Genomic DNA, 18,707 nt, shown 5'->3' with positions numbered 1-18,707 from the left:
TGTTGCCATATAAATAAAAAACATTAAGGGTAAACAACCCTTCCCTTAGGGGTATGAAAAATAGATAGTAGCCGATTCTCAGTCCTACTGAATATGCATATAAAATTTGGTGAAAATCGGTAAAGCCGTTTCGGAGGAGTACGGTAACTAACATTGTGACACGAGAATTTTAGATATTATTATAATATTCAATCATCAAAACTCACCCCCCACAAAGGGTTCAGCTCGTCGGGCCGCAACTGGAAGTACTTGTCGGCGAGCGCGAGCGGCGGCGCGGACGCCAGCCTCACATTCGTCCAACATCGCAGGAACTTCACCACCGACTCGAACGTGTAGAGCGCGAGGCGATCGTTGCCGTAGTTCGACATGTGAGTCATGAAGATGTTGATCTGGTTGGAAAAGCCATCATGTTATCTTTTGTAACAGTATAACAGTAAAAGTAACAGACGAGTATGTAGTCCACCTAATGGTAAGTGGCTACTGCTGCGCATGAACGTATGTAGTCAACCCCAGATAGGATTAGATATTCCTACCTGAGGTCGGCTACAGATGCGCCGCTACCCCTGAGGACTAAGCTGAAACGCCTCGAAAAAGTATGTCTCCCTTATCGCACTCTTCAAACCAGAACACAGCAGCGCTTAACGCTGCTGTTGTGAGGCAGAAGTAGGCGTGGCGGTGGTGCCGCCGAATTTGAACCACAAAGGGTTTTACCACTTTCACTGAAAGACACTTGCTCTAGGCATTTTAATTTAATCTGGAATTGTAGTCTAACTTGTGGTCGACTTATGGTGGGGACCTATGTTTTTTTTTTTTTTTCTACGGGTCCTTTTGCTATTTCACAGATGGAATGTTTATTTTAATCAATGTTAGGTACACCTTATCCAGAACCCATTGCGAGACAGACCGGTGACTACTTTGGAGGTAGGTATAGTTATGAGTTAATATAATTCACATTTAATACTAAGTAAGGTTCCATTAAATTAATTAATCATTCTCTATTTTCGCATACATTATGTTCGTGTTCCCGAGTCGTTATAACCATGAAGTTCAATATTACTAGTGTTTATATAAGTAAACGTATATGGTCGCGTGGGCAGCAACTCGTCACGGCCCACCGACATCCTCATTGGGCACGTGTATCGTATTATTGTAGATATAAATTGCAAGTAGGTAGTACTCTAATTTTAAGCTTTATTATTTATTTTTATCAAATATTCAAGGTGCTATAGAATGTTATTCTATACGCTACTTATCTACGGTGACCGTACAAATAAAATAGATTAAGTAGTTATAAAAAAAACTCGACTTTATTATTGTTAAATAATAAATTGAAATGGGAAGAAATGTAGCCTATACTAATCTCACAATTATGACGAATTCAACTAGCCTTTAATTACAATAAATTTTATTACTAAATAACAAGAAATTATTAAAGCTAAAATATATACAAAATATTTCTAATTAACAATATATACAATCAAGAGTAAAAAAGATAAAATCATAAATAAAATAAACCATGTAAAATTGCCGAGTGAGGCATGGTTCCCAAAACGCTGGCGGCGTTTCCTTGTTGAACGGCAAGGCTTAGCCTTTGAGCAAAGTAGCCGCCAGCTTTTTGGTCCCCGGAAGCAGTAGCCTTTATTTGTTTAAATAGGTCAAGCTGTAGCGGCTGTAGCCCAAAAAAATTAAGACATACATGGGCACCAAAAACATTACCCTCTGCAGTCGGTTAAAAGTATGAAAATGTGCTGTACAGACCATATACATTTTATCTATAGCCAATACTTAATGTAAACAAACTCCTAAATAAATCGAGTAACGAATATTTTTTCTGTTTGTTTTCTTTAACGAATAAAAAATTAAATTTAAATGAGTTTCATAGTTAAATATTGAATGTTACCTAGTTTAAGTTAGATGAGTTTCATCGCAAGGCACTATATTGTTACTTTAAGCACATAAGCAGCTACACAATAAATCTCCGAATACGGCACACCATTCAATACACGTACGCGATTAATCGTGACGTTTAAAACTCAAAGATGATGGAGGACGAAATTAATTTCTAAAAGGCCTTGTCTATCATGGATTTCCTGTAATAAATACCTGTCGAAGATTACAATACTACCAACGTCTGTATCAGATTGCGGAGGCACGTCTCCGCCCACATTTAATCTTCTTAACGGCCACGTGCTTCGCATTTTAATTCATGTAATTGTATAAGAGTTATATGCAAGTTTTTCAAAAGAAATAATTTAATTAATAGGTACATTTTTCAAAGTTTAGGTACAGATCTTTTAAGTATTGAGGTCCACTGGTAAAGAACGACTGCTATAGTATTGTTTGCAGTGAGTTTGGTTTATAAGTTTCACACGGTTCTTAAAAGGATGTGGATTCTTCATCGGGAGTGTTCTATAGGCTGCAAAGATTTTAGCAATTATTTATAAAAAAAAAAAATCTTGAGGAAAATTTCAAGTTGTGCTTTGTTCTGCTTGCCAAATTATTTGTAACTTAAAATAGGCATAATGCAAACGGGTCACTTGATAGCAAGTGGTTACCATTGTCTATGGGCATATGCAAAACCACCAACATAGCCAACACATTGTCAGCTTTGAAGGAAAACACCATCGTTGAAATTTGAGTAATTTGTCAAATAAAACGTATCTAACAGAGAAGTCGTTTTTTAATTCACCGTGGGGTAATTTCGCAATCATCGATGTAATTTTTATAATACAAAAGAGAGCAATAAGTGCTATTTATGACCATCGATGCGGAGTATTTGCGAGAAGTGTTTGAAGTTATGATGGCCTAAAAGAAAAGCTAAAACCATATAAAATACCTTTATATATAAAGGCAAAATTTTGTAAAAAAATACGTCAATCTCACAGGTATCAAATTTATAAGTGAAACAAAATTAGTCTCGAGTTTTATTACAATGCAATATTGTAAGTTTATACGGCACATCATTCAATACACGGACGCGATTAATCGTGACGTTTAAAATCAAAGATGATAGACGGTAAAATTAAATAGCTGCTGAATGACTATGTAAATATTATATTTGTTACACGAGTATATATAACTTAAACCTAGACATAATGTACTAGATCATATACAATACAAATTAGGATCAATGTGTCTGACGGAACATGAACGTGTAATGTCTGCGGTACAAGCCAATAAATCAATCACGTTCTGAGAGCGTACACCTGTTAGACGTAATACAGTGTCAATGCAAAATCTTCACTAGTTGTTACATGGTTTATTATATAGTTTGTTAGTAAATATAACAATGAAAAGCATCCAAAGCAATCCATCAATACAATATAGACATTTAATTATGAATTTAGATCTCCATTCTCCATTTGTGTATTCGTCTTTATGTGTTTCCAGGGCTTCAAAAACAGGATGTATGTTGGTGAAAATCCTTGTATAGGGCTAACTGTATAAATCGTTAATATGAATAGTATATATGCCATTCAATTCAGAACACAGCAGAATCTTTTCTCGAAAACAGAAATACGTGATTACTAAGATGAAAAACATATCAAGAATAGAAAACATTAACTTAAAGTTATAACTTAAATTAGACTTATTAACAATGTACAATTTTGACCGTAAAATGTTATTTTTAAACGACTTTGAAAAGTAGGAGGTTCTGCAACCGGCTGTATGTATTATTTTTGGCATTCAACTCACCGGATTATTGATGACAGTCTGGAAGAGTTCCCCGCCCTGTATCGAGTGGTCGAGCCGTTGCCGGCCGCCGGGGTACCTCTCCAACAGCAGCGTGTGCGTGAACAGCCCGCACGTCTGCCGCGGCAACACCATCACGCCGCGGTGACGGAACCCACGCCGTAACCTACGAGAAAAAACACTTCAATATTATTTTACTAGGGATGTTATGTGTACGAATTTTGAGATCTGAATAAAAATATTGTACCGGTTTCAGATACGCTAGTTTTGAAGGTGGTAGAACCCTCTGTGGTTCGATTTTGGCGGCATCACCGTGCCACGTTGTTCTGCCTAATAACAGCCGTGTTCGAACGCTGGTTCTGGTTTGAAGGGTGTGGTGAGTGAGACATACTTTTCCAAAGCGTCCCAGCTTAGCCTCTCAGAGGTAGTGACGTATCTGTGGCACACTTCAGGTAAGAATCTAATCTTATCTGGGGTTGATTATAGATGTCCATGGGTGGCAGTTGCCATCAATTGCAATCAGCTTGACAGCATACTCGTCTTAACATTTCATGGCTTAAATGATAAAAAAGATTATATTACGAATATGGAAATATATCGGATTATCCGATAATTTCCGATAGCTTCAGTTAGGGGTTAAAACTATTTAAGCATATTATAACATATTAGGCAATAAACCTGCCCGTTAATAATTTAATGCTTAATAAATTTTAATGCAAACAATTACGTTAATATACAATAAATTACCAATAATAGACATTATATTAGTCGACCGCGCGTCGGAAACCACCGCCGGCTATCCATTGGACAACGTTCAACAATTAGCCTAACCGCGTTCAAATTAGTCGGGACCACGCATAATTACGCCTATATTACAAGTGTTGTACATATATTTGATCAGTTTACATACGTAAATAAGTAATAGTAATATAGATAATGTAACACGTGGATCAAAATGTTCAAAACATCTGAAACGATATCAAATTATTTATTTTATATTTATTATGGTATCAAATTTTACAAAACATTGATTTCTGTGTAACAGTTTTTAAATACTCCTTGTCCCGGTTCCCACCGGAACAGGAATGGAACTTTTATTTACTTCCCTACCGAGGTACTACAAAAATAATCAAGTATAACTGGTACTATAATAATATATTGTACGTAATATGAATGGGAAATCTGAATGTTTGGTAACAAAGCAAAACTATTATTAATTCATCTTCCATAGAATTCAATCGTAAAAGCAATGGCTCATAAAATATTAAACGTAGTATACATTATTTCATTTCAATATTAAGAATAAAAAGAAATCATAAAGAGAGAATCCAGCGTTATTCCAAGAAATATAAAAATAATATAGTAAAAAATAATAAAATATTTTGTTCTTGTCCGTATACACCCATTATTACTAATATCAATCTATCCATTGTTTTGCTTGCCAAAGATCTAAATTTGACAATATCTTTAGCCTACTCGAAATTGTCTACTTTTAATATTTATAGGTAATAATGAAAAGATTTAATATTTATAATAATATCAAAACACATTCATACAAATTTTCTTCTGACGTTCTTGCATTATACATTAGCGCCTGAACTATCGGTAACGCGCTATCTACAAAAACATTACAAAATCAACGTCGTCGGTTAAACAAACGGATTAATAGGATCTTAACAATTAGATACACGACAATAAATTAAAACAGATTGGTCTCGTTCATCGAGGCAGCACTAAAGCGGCCTTAGCGTCGGTAACCGCGATTCAACCTAGAACCAACGTTTAACAATTACACCAAACAAACAACTGACATTAAAATTAGTCAATGGTGAGCAAAATGAGGCAATTACAAATATGTAGATACTAGAAATGTCATGTTAAACTTAGCTTACTACTTATTCTTAATACGTTTCAGGGAATAAATATTACGAGTCTGAAAATGACATAGTACTTTGGCTTATAATATAGACAACATTGTTAATACTACCCTTTGCATTGCTGAACTGTATTGGGGTATTGGCGGTTTTTTTCTAATGATTATATTCTAGAACTAACAAAAGAGTATGCAGTCTTACTCACAGTAAGTGGCCAGTACTGCCCATGAAAATGTGTAGTCAACTTCGAATACCGGAAATAGTTAGGTATAGATGCATTGAACACCTGAGAACTAAGTTGGGACGCTTCGGATAACACTATTTTTGTATCGACAAATTAGATATGTAACTACGAGGACTAAGGGTTATCGGATCATTAGTACCTACTAGTCGGCTATTAAGGGTTATGATAATTGCTTTGTCTATTTTTCATGTATGGAGTACCAACCAACTTTTCAGGAACAAAAGTTAGATGAAGCATACACAATACACATGCATGGCTGCAATTAAAAACAAAATAAAGCTTCACCACATGCCTATTTATTTTTATGGCGCACGTTAGTTTGGTACACCCAGCAGTATGAATATGCAAATGGATGTAAATTTTGAGGGAAATATAAAATAGACGCTTTTCTCTATCAATTCATTTCAATAATGTAAAATTCAGGGAATTTAATTTAATCACAGTACTGGGAATACATAATACCGATTTACAACGGTTAACTATATTTTTAAAGCTTCATATTAAGTAACAAAAAATACATATATGGAAACGGTACTAGGAAACACATAAAACGGCCAACAAGTGTGTAGAACGATGAAAACCCTTTGATATACCGTTATAAATATTTAACATGCCCTGAAAAAATATACTCGTTTGTACATTTGGTACGAAGACCTCTGTTTACACTGAAACTTAATAAACATTCTTTTTCATAATATTATTTAGAAGGCACAGTTCTAAATTATTATAACGTAACATATACTCAAACATGTCACGCGATGCTCACAAGATATGGGTGAAATAACAGTATTTTTCACCCCTAAAGTTGATTATCTGTCGTGCACACACTCTATGGTCACTAAAAATTCTGTTTCGATTTAACCGCAATCTACATGACACATTTTGTCTATTTTAGCTAAACGAGTACTACCTAATTCTTTTATACTTAATTCTTTTTTAAACTTTTCTGTTGCATTTATGTTTAGTGTTACTGAAAAAGTTCAACCATTTGGGTGAAATTTCGTGTTAAGAATAGGTACAAGTATAAAATGTTATACAATACAAGTTCTTTTTCTGCGGGAAGTTTTACAAAAAAGGTTCCCGCAGAAAAAGAACTAAAACATCTTATTACGTTACATAAACAAAATATGAATTGTCATGGAGGCTGACATATTCATCAACAAATGGGTGACATTTTTTTTTATAATATATGAGTGGCAGACGAGCATGCAGTCCACCTGATGGTAAGTGGCTACTGCCGCCCATGGACATCTGTAATCTACCCCAGATAGGATTAAATATTCCTACCTGAGGTCGGCCACAGATGCGCTGCAACCCCTGAGGACTAAGCTGGAACGCCTCGGAAAAGTCTGTCTCCCTTACCACACCCTTCAAACCGGAACACAGCAGCGCCTAACACTGCTGTTATTAGGTAGAAATAGGTGAGGCGGTGGTGCCGCCGGAGTCGAACCACAAAGGGTTCTACCACCTTCAATTCATTTGTTGATGAATATATCACCTGTAAGCATGGCTGTAATAATAGAATGGTAGTAATTTTGCATAATTATTTTAATGTAGGTATTGCGCCACTAGCAATCATATTGTTGTTAAAACTACGTAAGAAGTGGAAAAAATCAACGATTATATTAAACATATTAATAACAAATCTCTCATAATTATGTCCAAATTTATTCTTTTTATCTTCCAATAACTAAGATCAATATTTGGAGTAATAATTTTATTAAAGTAAAAACTAATAAGTTTCTTACTCAGAGATATTAAAAATCGCTTAAATGAAGCTGACAGCAAATAATTGTTTCCGTAACCGCCGTACGCACTAATAAGTTTGTCGGAATATAATAATATGGTATTATCGGAGCTACTGAATTTATAATTCTAATAACAAATTTTGTTCAGTTCTATAGTTAATAATGCATACGAATCAATAATGTAAGCACATATATAAATACAATAATAGTAATTAGTAATCACATTGCATTTGAATTTCAGCGCATAGACTTACTTCATAATTGAATAGGAAGCTTTGAATAATAAATTTGATGTTGCAGCTTGTTGTTTGGTACTAAATCTAGAACATTCGCTATTCCTATGTTAATGGAAAGATATAATTCAAACCATAGCTATTAAAATTGATGGATGCCAAGGTTAATATTTACGTTCACCATACTGAGTTGTGAGGACTAATCTGGAATTGCCTATTGTTGCCATATCTCTGCATATTTATTACGCCCTTCGAAACACTAAGAAATAGTTTTATACTATTATAATATATAGAATCGAAAAAAATTTTCATACGTTGAATGAATATTTAATTAAAAAATAATATTTTTTGTAGGCCATGTATGATTTTACTAACTTATTACTGTAATTTTGTACCTAATTAAAAAGATAAACTTTACATCCTTCTATTATTAAATAGCAAACTATACTACGTTTTATTAACCGACTTCAAAAAAGGAGGAGGTTACTCAATTCGACCGTATATTATATGTTTTTTTTTTTCTATTAATGATCGATACTTAACAATTTCATACTACTACATAATATACATTTCCAATTTTCGATCTTAGGCAGACGAAAACATTGATAGATCTGTTATTATAACGAGCTATAGTTTATTGTTAGATGTCTATGAGTGGTTTTGACGGAAAGCAAGGTCAATGAAACCCGATCGCGCATAAATATGTAAGATCCGCTCGGTAATTAAGCTCGACTATGATATCTAATATTTCTGGTCGTAACATTAATGGTATCGCGTTACTAGCATAACTTCGGAGTGGCAGCGAAAGTTATTTAATAAACACGAACATCACAACTGGTTAGAACCAGTAGGCGGAAAACCAGTGTTATTTATATGCGAGTGCTAAATAAAGGTCAGATAGATGACGATTTTATGTCAATTATTAATGTTACTCTATTTATAAGCAGTGGTAGCCTTTTGGTTAAGAAACTCGGCCTCTTGATCGAAGGGTTCGAGGTTCAAATCCTAGGCACGTTCTTCTGATTTTTCAGTCATGTGCGTATTAGCAATCAATTATCACATGCATAAATGGTGAAGGAAAATATCGTGAAGAAACCTGTGTAGCCGAGAAATCTTAAAAAAAATTCAACGGTATGTGTAGTCTAACAAATCGTACATGGCCAGCGCGGTGGATCCTTCTCATTCTGAGACGAGAACCGTGCCCAGCAGTGGGACAGTAATGATGATGATGATGACTCAATTTAAAAATGTCAAGTCGACGATTAATTGATTACGTGGGTCAATGGTCTACAGTGGCGTGGCCTCTGTAGACTGTTGATAAAGAATTGAAGTCAAACCTTAAGGACTTGTAGAACGGTCTACGAGCGCTACGGCAACTACTACGGCTGTATTAATAGGATTTAAAGATTTTTATTGCACTAAAACTTATTACAGAAGTAGGTATAGTATTCTCAAACAACTGCAATAGTAATTATATCACGGGTACCCCGGGAAACACAATAAAGGTATGTTCAATACATGTCATTTTATCTTCTTAAGGTACATATTTTTTTAAATATACACAAAGTTAGCTATTTGGTAACTTCATAATAGTATTATAATAATAGAATGGAATGCAAGCGGTGGTCAGTCGACACATGTTAAAGAAGTATCCAATACCTATTGTATTTACCCTTCAGGCGGGTTCTTTGTTATAACTCGATGTGAGGAACTAAGTTCTTGTACAAGGTTATCAATTACTCTATGTCGATAATTACAAGAGATATTCCTGTTGCAGGGTACAGTAATATTAAGACGTTAGTATACGAAGTATCAAAGCGACGTTGCAGCCTTGAGGGATGGGGGAAGTTTCAGAACACTGAAATGTACATTGTTAACGTGTTGTTGGTACTTACGAGGGAATTAGAAGAATAATAGGCACAGAGTAAAAAACAACCGAAAAGTCAAGAATGGTTCAAGGTCGTAATTCATATTGCTTTGTCTTCTTTTCGTGGATAATACGACGACAAAATTAAGAACAAAGTTTTGATAAATGTGTCATTTTTAAAAACTACCCATGAGCATATTATTGGTTACGTTCTAAAATAGTGGGTGATTTTGTAAAACAATAAATTAAATTAAATGTGTGACGTAACAATAAATTTGTTACGTCACATATACCGGGGTGCATCATACACAAAAACACACGCGTACTCACTCACACAATCAGACATTATATATTTCACACTCTACTTAAACATCAATAAATTTCATTTCTTTATAACAATCATATAAATAATACGAAATAATATTTACCAGCAATGTATTATGTAAACATTTCAGTATGCATATGAATCAATCTTCCTAGTTTAGACTAAGGTATAACCGACGTTACGTTAGAACAGTAACACGTGAGCAATGTGGCGCGCTACAACGCTGCGTTGCGGTGAGGAGTTTGGGAACTGAACAACCCCACTAACAGTCCATCGTGATCTACCGATCCATCCATCTTAACTTTGGCGCGTTTACTTTGGTAACATTTTCATAATTGGCATAAGTTTAGGAATAAAATAATTCGGTTAACATGTAATTTTAGGATTCGGAAATTCATTAAGTTTAAAAGTTAGGAAATAATGGATCGAATGATATAAGTAACATTTTAATTGACTTCATTAAGAGGTGCCCATTGCGATTCTTACATTAGCCGGCTTCAAAAAGAAGGCATTTTTAATACTGAGAAAAATAATTCAGAAGCAAAAAATAAGTGATAGTATGAGAAAATGATATTATTCAAGTCGTTTTTAATTTCAGGAAAGAGGTTCCTTAATCGCCAGTAGTAGGACATTTAAAATTTCGGAAAAATAATTAATTACTTTATATTCTAGCGATAAAGGTTAAAGCGTGACAGAATGATAAAATAATATTCTGATCTACTACCGAAAGGAAATGAATTACATTCCGAAAAAATAATTTCAAAGGCTAATGATAAGCGACAGAAAGATAAAATCATTTTTATATCATTCGTAAACACAGAGTAATGTATTACCAGTTTAGGAAAATAGTTTTTGATTTTTTGTTAAATATATGTTTGTAGTTCCATTTTTAGTTCAAGTGTGAAAGTGACCTAAAAGCTTATCAACGTTATACGTATCACATACATAATATATGTATGTATATAACGCAGACGTTGTATATGGTACTGATAGATTACAAGCTAAGACAATGCTCGATTCAAATGTATTCATGCACTGAAACCACCCAATCCATATACCGCAACCATCTTAGCCAAGTTCCGTCTCAAACACCGAGGTCGTACTAGTCTCCTTTCTTCATTAAAAGTTATAATTCGTTTCAATTTGGATTGTTCTCTGCTAATTAGATTTAGATCTAACCCGGTCCGAGTTTTGGATCCACCTTTTGTACTAATCGCTTAAAACTGCCAACATTTTGAAACTAATTTAAATAAATTCCCTTATAAACGAAAAGTTTCAATGTTTTGATTCAGTTATTAAAGATATATAGGTATTATATGTTTTCAATCACTCCATTTATTACTAGTGTAACTCTAGAATTGTTTCAAAATTGATTTTTAAAATATCACAAAGAGTAAAGATGTATATGAGTTATAGTCCGCGCCAAACTGCTAGTCCGCTCTGAAGTTGTTGCGAGCAGGTGTAGTCATACAATTTGCTATGGCGACGCGATCGTTTCTATATTCAGAGCGGACTAGCAGCTTTACGCGGACTATACACCTGTACCGAATGTAATAAAATACAATAAAATTAGCTTATACTATTGGCCGCGTAATGTAAACGTATGTTAATCTCCACATTTCATTACAATACCGTTCTTATCACATCTTTCTCTGAAAACTGATATAACATAGCCAGTATGATAAACAAACCCTTCATACATTATCATGTATTTCCACAAAGCTTTTAGTTTATCACGACACTACGCTATATGGATACTAAATGCCTGTTATTATTCGCCTTTTATAACAATACGATACACCTATTTGGAAGCATTATTTAATCGACGACAATTACGTTATACCGAAGTTGGTCAAGGCAAGGCCAGCTAGCGACTAATTGGAAGGGATGGCTATATGTGTTTTCGTATTGTAGTGAAAGAATGACATGGTGTCTAACGATGTTAAATGATCAATATGTTATAGACATGTTCAACTGAATATCGTATAAAACTTTAGTAATACATATTAATTTGTTCCCATGGAAGTGTGTGTCCACGAGCGACTGTAGCAACTTACCGTGAGGTGGATTGTATAGTCGTTTGGTATTTGTGTAAAATAAATAAAGTCCTGTGACAGACGGACAGACGGACAGACAGCGAAGTCTTAGTAATAGGGTTCCGTTTTTACCCTTTGGGTACGGAATCCTAAAAAAGAACGAGTTCTGCTCAACCCAGACAAGTAATTGATGAAATAAGGTTTATAATGTGCTGTTTTACTCTTTTCGTTTAATCCTAAAGAAATAGGAATTGATACTTTTGAACTACGAGTGTAAAAATAAAATAATCTAAAATAGATCTTTGCTTAATATAACTGGAACTTTCTGGTAATATAAAGCTGGTTTCACACAAGCTGTTAATCCCATTCGACCTCATAACGACAGTCGATAAGCCGGTTGAAGTCTAAATTTAATGTGTCGTAAATATTTCAGGGCTATACTAATGGAGTCCTGTCAGAGGCGAATCACGCGAAAACCTCATGAACGTAAGTAGAACACGTAATTTTTAAAATAACTAACTTTTTAGGTGTAGGCGGCTTTAGGAACAAAAAACGGTGTTATTTAAAGTCGCGTTTGATCCGAGGTTGCTTTAATAAATATAGAGGATTATATGAAACGTTATTACATTTATTAAAATATAGGTGTAACCTTGTGCTACTTAATAAATCAAAAATGTTTTTTAAACTAAGAACATTTTTTTAAAACGTAAGTTTAAACATATCAAAACATCAGTTTTTAAACTCAAATAGACCGATAAAACAGACGGAAAGATTATTAATTCAACTCGCTATAATCCAAACCTATTTTCATACATTTAGATAACGAATAACGTAATTTTTTGATATCGTAATTTTTCACGATTAAAAATTATTTCGACATAATAAAATTAAAACAAATCCACCCAGTTATGAAATAACGTAAATAACGTTATCAAATAAAAACAAAATATCTCAGGTCTATTAAACTCGTTGTTAATAATCAATCTATCCATTTTTTACCTACCAAAGATCTAAATTCGACAATGTCTAGTACGAAAAAATTGTCAAATGTCAATCTTTGGTTTGCAAACATTTGATAGACTGATTATAAAAAAAAAAAAACGGGCGTCATTAGATAAGGTACACAGAAGTGGGTTAAATTGTACCTACATATAACATCATATAACGTAATGTAATTCTGTGTATTTTACGAGGACAATTTTTTACAACTTGTCGTTACTTTGTTTTGAGTATGTCTGCTTACTTATTTACGATCGGCAAAAGGCGAATACCGTCTACTCGCGACGATCTAGTCTGGGGAAATCTAGGAAATTAGGGGGTCGGGGCTCCGTGTTATTACGTCTAAAATTTCAGATTCAATTTATCAAGCTACACTCGCGTTTATTTTTAGGATTCCGTACAGAAAAGATAGTGTATTACTAAAGTTATGTCGTCGATCAATCTGTGTGTTCTACTTCTAAATATATTTTTTTTAACTTTTTTCTTTTCAAGTTTTACTTTTAGTTCCTTTCGATTAATAACTAACCTGGCGATGTACAATGCGGATGGATGCTCATCAATACTGTAGACCTTCACACCTCACACCTTTCATCACACCTAAACCCTAATTTATCGGGATTAAATAGTACTAACGAATGACTAACCTGGTAGATCACAGATGCTTGTGGCCCTGACGTTCCACACCTTGCATCAGTCCTAAACTCTTGTTTACTTTGTCAGTGTTAGATAGAGCTGACAAGTTCCCAACTAACCTGGCGGGCCTCAGATGCGGATACTCCTCGGTACTAGTGACCCTGACGTCCCACACCTTCCGCCACGCCTCGTACAGCGGCTCGTGCACCGGGTACACGCCCGAGTGGTGCGGCGACACCGAGTAGCACGAGTTCGTCGGGATGCCGTTCTCCAGCGCGAACTGCTTGTTCAGCATCATCTCCGCTTCGAGCTGCGACACGTTGTTGTATAGGTGCGGCTGCTGGTGGTTCCACATGTGACAAAACCTGCCAACAATATACGTGAATATGTACAGTCAAACCAAACTGCTAGTCCGCTCTGAAGTTTTTGGGAGCAGGTGTAATCATACAATTTAATATGGCGACGCGATTCATTTCTATATTCAGAGCGGACTAACAGTTTTACGCGAACTATACCGTCTCTAATATTGTTTTATTGTCTTCCTAGTATTTTGGTGTGCAAATAAAGAGTATTTGTTGTTGTTGTTGTAATTTTTCGTATACAACATATACGAAAAATTTCAGTGATAAAAAAGTAGTTTAACACGATTATTCGATATTCATTTGGGGATATTGTTAGAGGTTTTTGAGTTAAAAGAAGTGACGTATTGAGAAAGTGCCATTGAAATTGCTTTTAGACATTCACAAAATTAGCTTGCACAGACATATATCAAATAAAAAAAAACAATTATGGTAATCACCAAATTCTACTACTCGTACCAAAATATAATTAACAAATAAGTTTTGGTCACCAGATATAATTCTGTACATGATATCAGTAGTAAAGATTTATTTTTTAACTATTTCTATGTGCTTAACAATAAATAAGATCGAATTCACGAAATATGAAATAGCAAAAAAAAAATATTTTCAAAACTTAATGGGGGAAAAATATAATAATATTCACTCGGTAGAACAAAAAAGTACATGAAATTGTCACCTAATTTACTCTTTACTCTCGTTATAGCTTCGTATAAGAGGATTAAATATAAAGGATATTACAAGATACACGCAGGCTGAGCACCAAACGGAAGCTCATTATAATATTTTATTTCAACCATATTGTTATATGTACCTTGTCTTGTACATAATCACAAAAAAAGAAAACATTATTTTATGAAGCGACCAAAATAAATAATGCTTAATGTTAGAAGGTGGTAGAAGCCTTTGTGGTTCGACTCCGGCGGCACCACCGCTACTCCTATTTCTGCCTCATAATATCAGTGTTAAGCGCTGCTGTGTTCTAGTTTGAAGGGTGTGGTAAGGGAGACGTACTTTTCCGAGGCATTCCAGCTTAGTCCTCAGGGGTAGCGGCGCATCTGTGGCCGATCTCAGGTAGGAATATCTAATCCTATCTGGGGTTGATTATTGATGTCCATGGGCTGCAGTAGCCACTTACCATCAGGTGGACTGCATGCTCGTCTGCTACTCATCTTTACATAAGATTTGATTCCTGTGTTTGACAACAGATTCGTTACTATCCCTGAGGACCAATTTGAAACGCCTCCTAAGTATGTCTCCTTTAGGACACTTTTCAAACCAGAACACAGAGGATCTTAATACTGCTGTTATTACGCAGAAATAAGTGTGTCGAACCACAAAGGATTCTAACACTTTCCATTTAATCGTTTGTTCCCGGTATAGAGAACAAACTGCGCGTAAATACCGTAAATTAAAATAATTATCCGTGATAGGTAAATAAACTTCAAAACATCTCTGTATTATTTGTTAATATTATTTTTTAAATAAAGGGAAACCAGTCAACATCTAACGCCCACACAAACAGTATAAAAGCTATAATAACAATTTCTTTCACAATGGTGTCTACAAAGTTATTTACCTATCTTAAGATTTATTTACTAAACTTGAATGTTTATCGATTTTACAAACAACTGGATACTTTTTACGAAACAAAAGTTCTACCTATTATTTAGAATTTTGGTCGTAATTGTTCAACACAATACTGGATTCTATTGTAATAAGAGTGTTTATGTGCCATAATTTTAAGTATAATTTATAGTATAGAGGGATTACATGTAACAAGGGAATTTAGAATGACTTGTCTTGACCTTATATCAGAAAAACGCGTTTCTGCCACTGAATACTAAATTGGAACTTTATCTCCCACATCACAACCTTAAAATACAGCATCGTTTAAAATACTATTACTAGGGAGACATACATTATGTATGGCACTGGTCCTGCGGAGTCAAAGCGCATCTTTCTACTACAACGTACTTACCATGTAAAATGCTCCCTATGCTTGAGTAGAGCATCATCACCCCTGTTCTCAAGTAGGGTACCGTGATGATAATACTTGGCGCTGAAGCCGAGATTGAACCTGAAGCCGGGCACCAGCCGCTGCAACGCCGCCTGCGATGCCAACAGCGCTGATACGTCCTCTTCGTGCAATCGGGTACCTACACAATAATATTATTTATTAATTGTAACATCAACATTCTACTTACAACCTAGGAACACATTCGTAAATCATAAGAATATTTCAAAGTATACCAATACATAAAATACTCGTAATTACACTAATTTAGTTGTAATATTCGAACAAATAATACTGGTTTTTGTCGGCGACTTCATACGCGTAAATCAACATATACCTGTAATGGCGAATGACACGGAACCAAACAAATTGTAATATTAATATTAAGGAATGTCTAGTGATAAGTCAATGGTATATCTAAATAAATAAATAAAAAAACATAGGTAGGTAATAAATAACACAGACTTTAAACCTTTATTTTGCCCTCTTACAGTTTTTCAGTTTCAGTTTTTCTATTAAATGCTAAATGTATAAGCAATATGTATAAACATATTGCTTCTAAATTGCCGAATTTACAAATAACTTTCAGCCTCTATTCATTACAATCTCTATATAGAGTTATCCCTTATGGACGTTCCTAAGTGGGTGGCTTCCTACATCATAAAAGGAACGTATTGTGCAATTTTCACATCTCCATCTTCAGTAGTTCAGGCTATGCGACGCGGAAATTTAAGTTAAATTTCTCAACAGCGGATCCAAGCCTGTAACGTCTTGTAACTCTTATATCGCTGACAGGTCTTCGTGTACCCGGGTGCTCGACACGACGTAATAATGTACACGAAACTTCGCAATTTTAAAATAATAAAGCGCTTTAAAGCAACCGCACGCTGAAAATAAGCGGAATAAGCTCCCAAATATCTCCTCCGTAGATAAAGAACGTAAGGACGTGTGGAAACCGATGTAGCGTGCTGCCTGCTACGATAAAAGCGCTTACGTGTATTTTCCCTTTATCACAACATTTAACCGTATGAGATACGAGAAATACGCGATACAAAAATTATGGAGGGCTTCGAGATATTTCAGGTATTAAGTCTTGCGGTGCCTATGGTGGCAGAATGCGCGCAGAATAATCTTTTTTTGTATGAAAAAATAAATACTTTCAATTTATTCTTCAGCACCACATTCACAGACTAAAATGCCGGCAAATACATTATAGGACGGATACTTCATAAATGCATGCTTCATAAATCACAGCGTTATTATCTTGTAAAATTACCTGTCTCTAACATATTTATGGGTAAGTCCGATGATACCTATTATCATTAGAGAATTTTAACATCTACAAATTGCTATCAAAATTAATTTCAAATCATTGCAATGGACCATAATATAACACATTTAAAGAAATCCTTATACATTTAATAAATTAATCCGCTGCATGCAGCACTAAAATCGCTGAGATCGTCCGTCCGCGGGGAAGCATATCTTGTTTTACTGGCAACACGTTAACGACCGTTTTGAAGCGCCTTTACTTCACGTTATAAGAGCTTAATATATTTTCGGCTATGTATGTTCAGACGTCTGGGACGGCACTTATTGCTCGTATGTTGGACGGATTAGGGCTTTAAATGTTTTTCTTCTATACATAATACGTCGCCAAAGAGAATTTGCAAATTGTTTAGATATTTGGTAGGAGGTGAATTAAAATTATTATTATTATATGTAAACTATGAGTTATGTCCAGATATTAATGATTAAGGCGGTTCATAAATATATACTCATAGCCTCAGATGGAATTATAATGTTACGTAACATTAAATGGAAAACGGAAAATAAAAATGAGCCTGAATTCACAAGTGTATTAACTCCGAGTCCTATTCAATATTTTTCCAAATTTGTTATAAATGTATTATACATTATTGCCTTACAATGAGCATATACATTATGTGTTATCTTTGTAATTGAGCTATGAGTACATAGGAATTTATATATTTTTTCTACATATAAGGTAGCAAACAAGTATGCAATCTACCTGTGGTAAGTGGCTACTACCGCCCATGGACGACTGAATTTAACCCCAGTTAAGATTAGATTTTTACCTGAGATAGATACACACTCACACGCACACATACACAATAAACAGAAATTCCTGCACGTGATACCTTATTATTACGACTTAATTCATGAAGCATATGACAGTGAAGGCTGAAGCGGAGATAGCGTGGATTATAATAATAAACATAAAAATATATTATAACGCGCTATATCTTAGCGTGAAGATAACATCGTTTGTGCGACCCCGGGCGAGACAATAGCGGCTACGGGGAATAGGGAAATAGCCGTATAACATTAAATGCCGACAACACTTTATATAGACAATGTAGCGTGCAATCAATTATATAAAATGTTAATATATAAAATAATGCTCATTACAACCAAGCCAAAAGAGAAAAGAAGTCATTCAAATCGACCACCAATATGTTACTGCAATTTAATGTAAGTCATGTAAGTTATACTTTAGTTAATAGTTCGGTCTTAATCGTTTTACTCCCGTTATTATTAAACAATCTATCTAATGTTTTGACTACCAAAGATCGATATTTAATCATTACTTGATACTAGACATGGTCAAAAAATGCATAGATTGAGTATTAATAATGCCACAGGCGCGATATTGAC

General features: G+C 34.6%; 1 protein-coding gene across 3 annotated transcripts in view; it reads right to left on the bottom strand.

Annotated features, from left to right (window-relative positions):
• Positions 1-18,707, bottom strand: part of sfl (N-deacetylase and N-sulfotransferase sfl) — a 143,759-nt gene that overhangs the window by 30,511 nt on the left and 94,541 nt on the right. For all 3 annotated transcript variants that reach the window (XM_073084875.1, XM_073084874.1, XM_073084876.1), the window contains exons 7-10: positions 15,993-16,170; positions 13,772-14,017; positions 3,697-3,859; positions 207-389 (exon numbers count right to left, since the gene is read on the bottom strand). In XM_073084875.1, coding sequence (XP_072940976.1) covers positions 207-389; positions 3,697-3,859; positions 13,772-14,017; positions 15,993-16,170 — 770 coding nt within the window. The remainder of the gene's footprint in view (positions 1-206; positions 390-3,696; positions 3,860-13,771; positions 14,018-15,992; positions 16,171-18,707) is intronic.

Source organism: Epargyreus clarus, unplaced genomic scaffold (assembly GCF_041222505.1).
Source record: "Epargyreus clarus isolate Ecla_fem2 unplaced genomic scaffold, WU_Ecla_fem_2.2 ptg000021l, whole genome shotgun sequence".
NCBI lineage: Eukaryota > Metazoa > Arthropoda > Insecta > Lepidoptera > Hesperiidae > Epargyreus > Epargyreus clarus.
The sequence above is the reverse complement of the archived record's forward strand: the minus strand, read 5'-3'. Positions and strand labels throughout refer to the sequence as shown.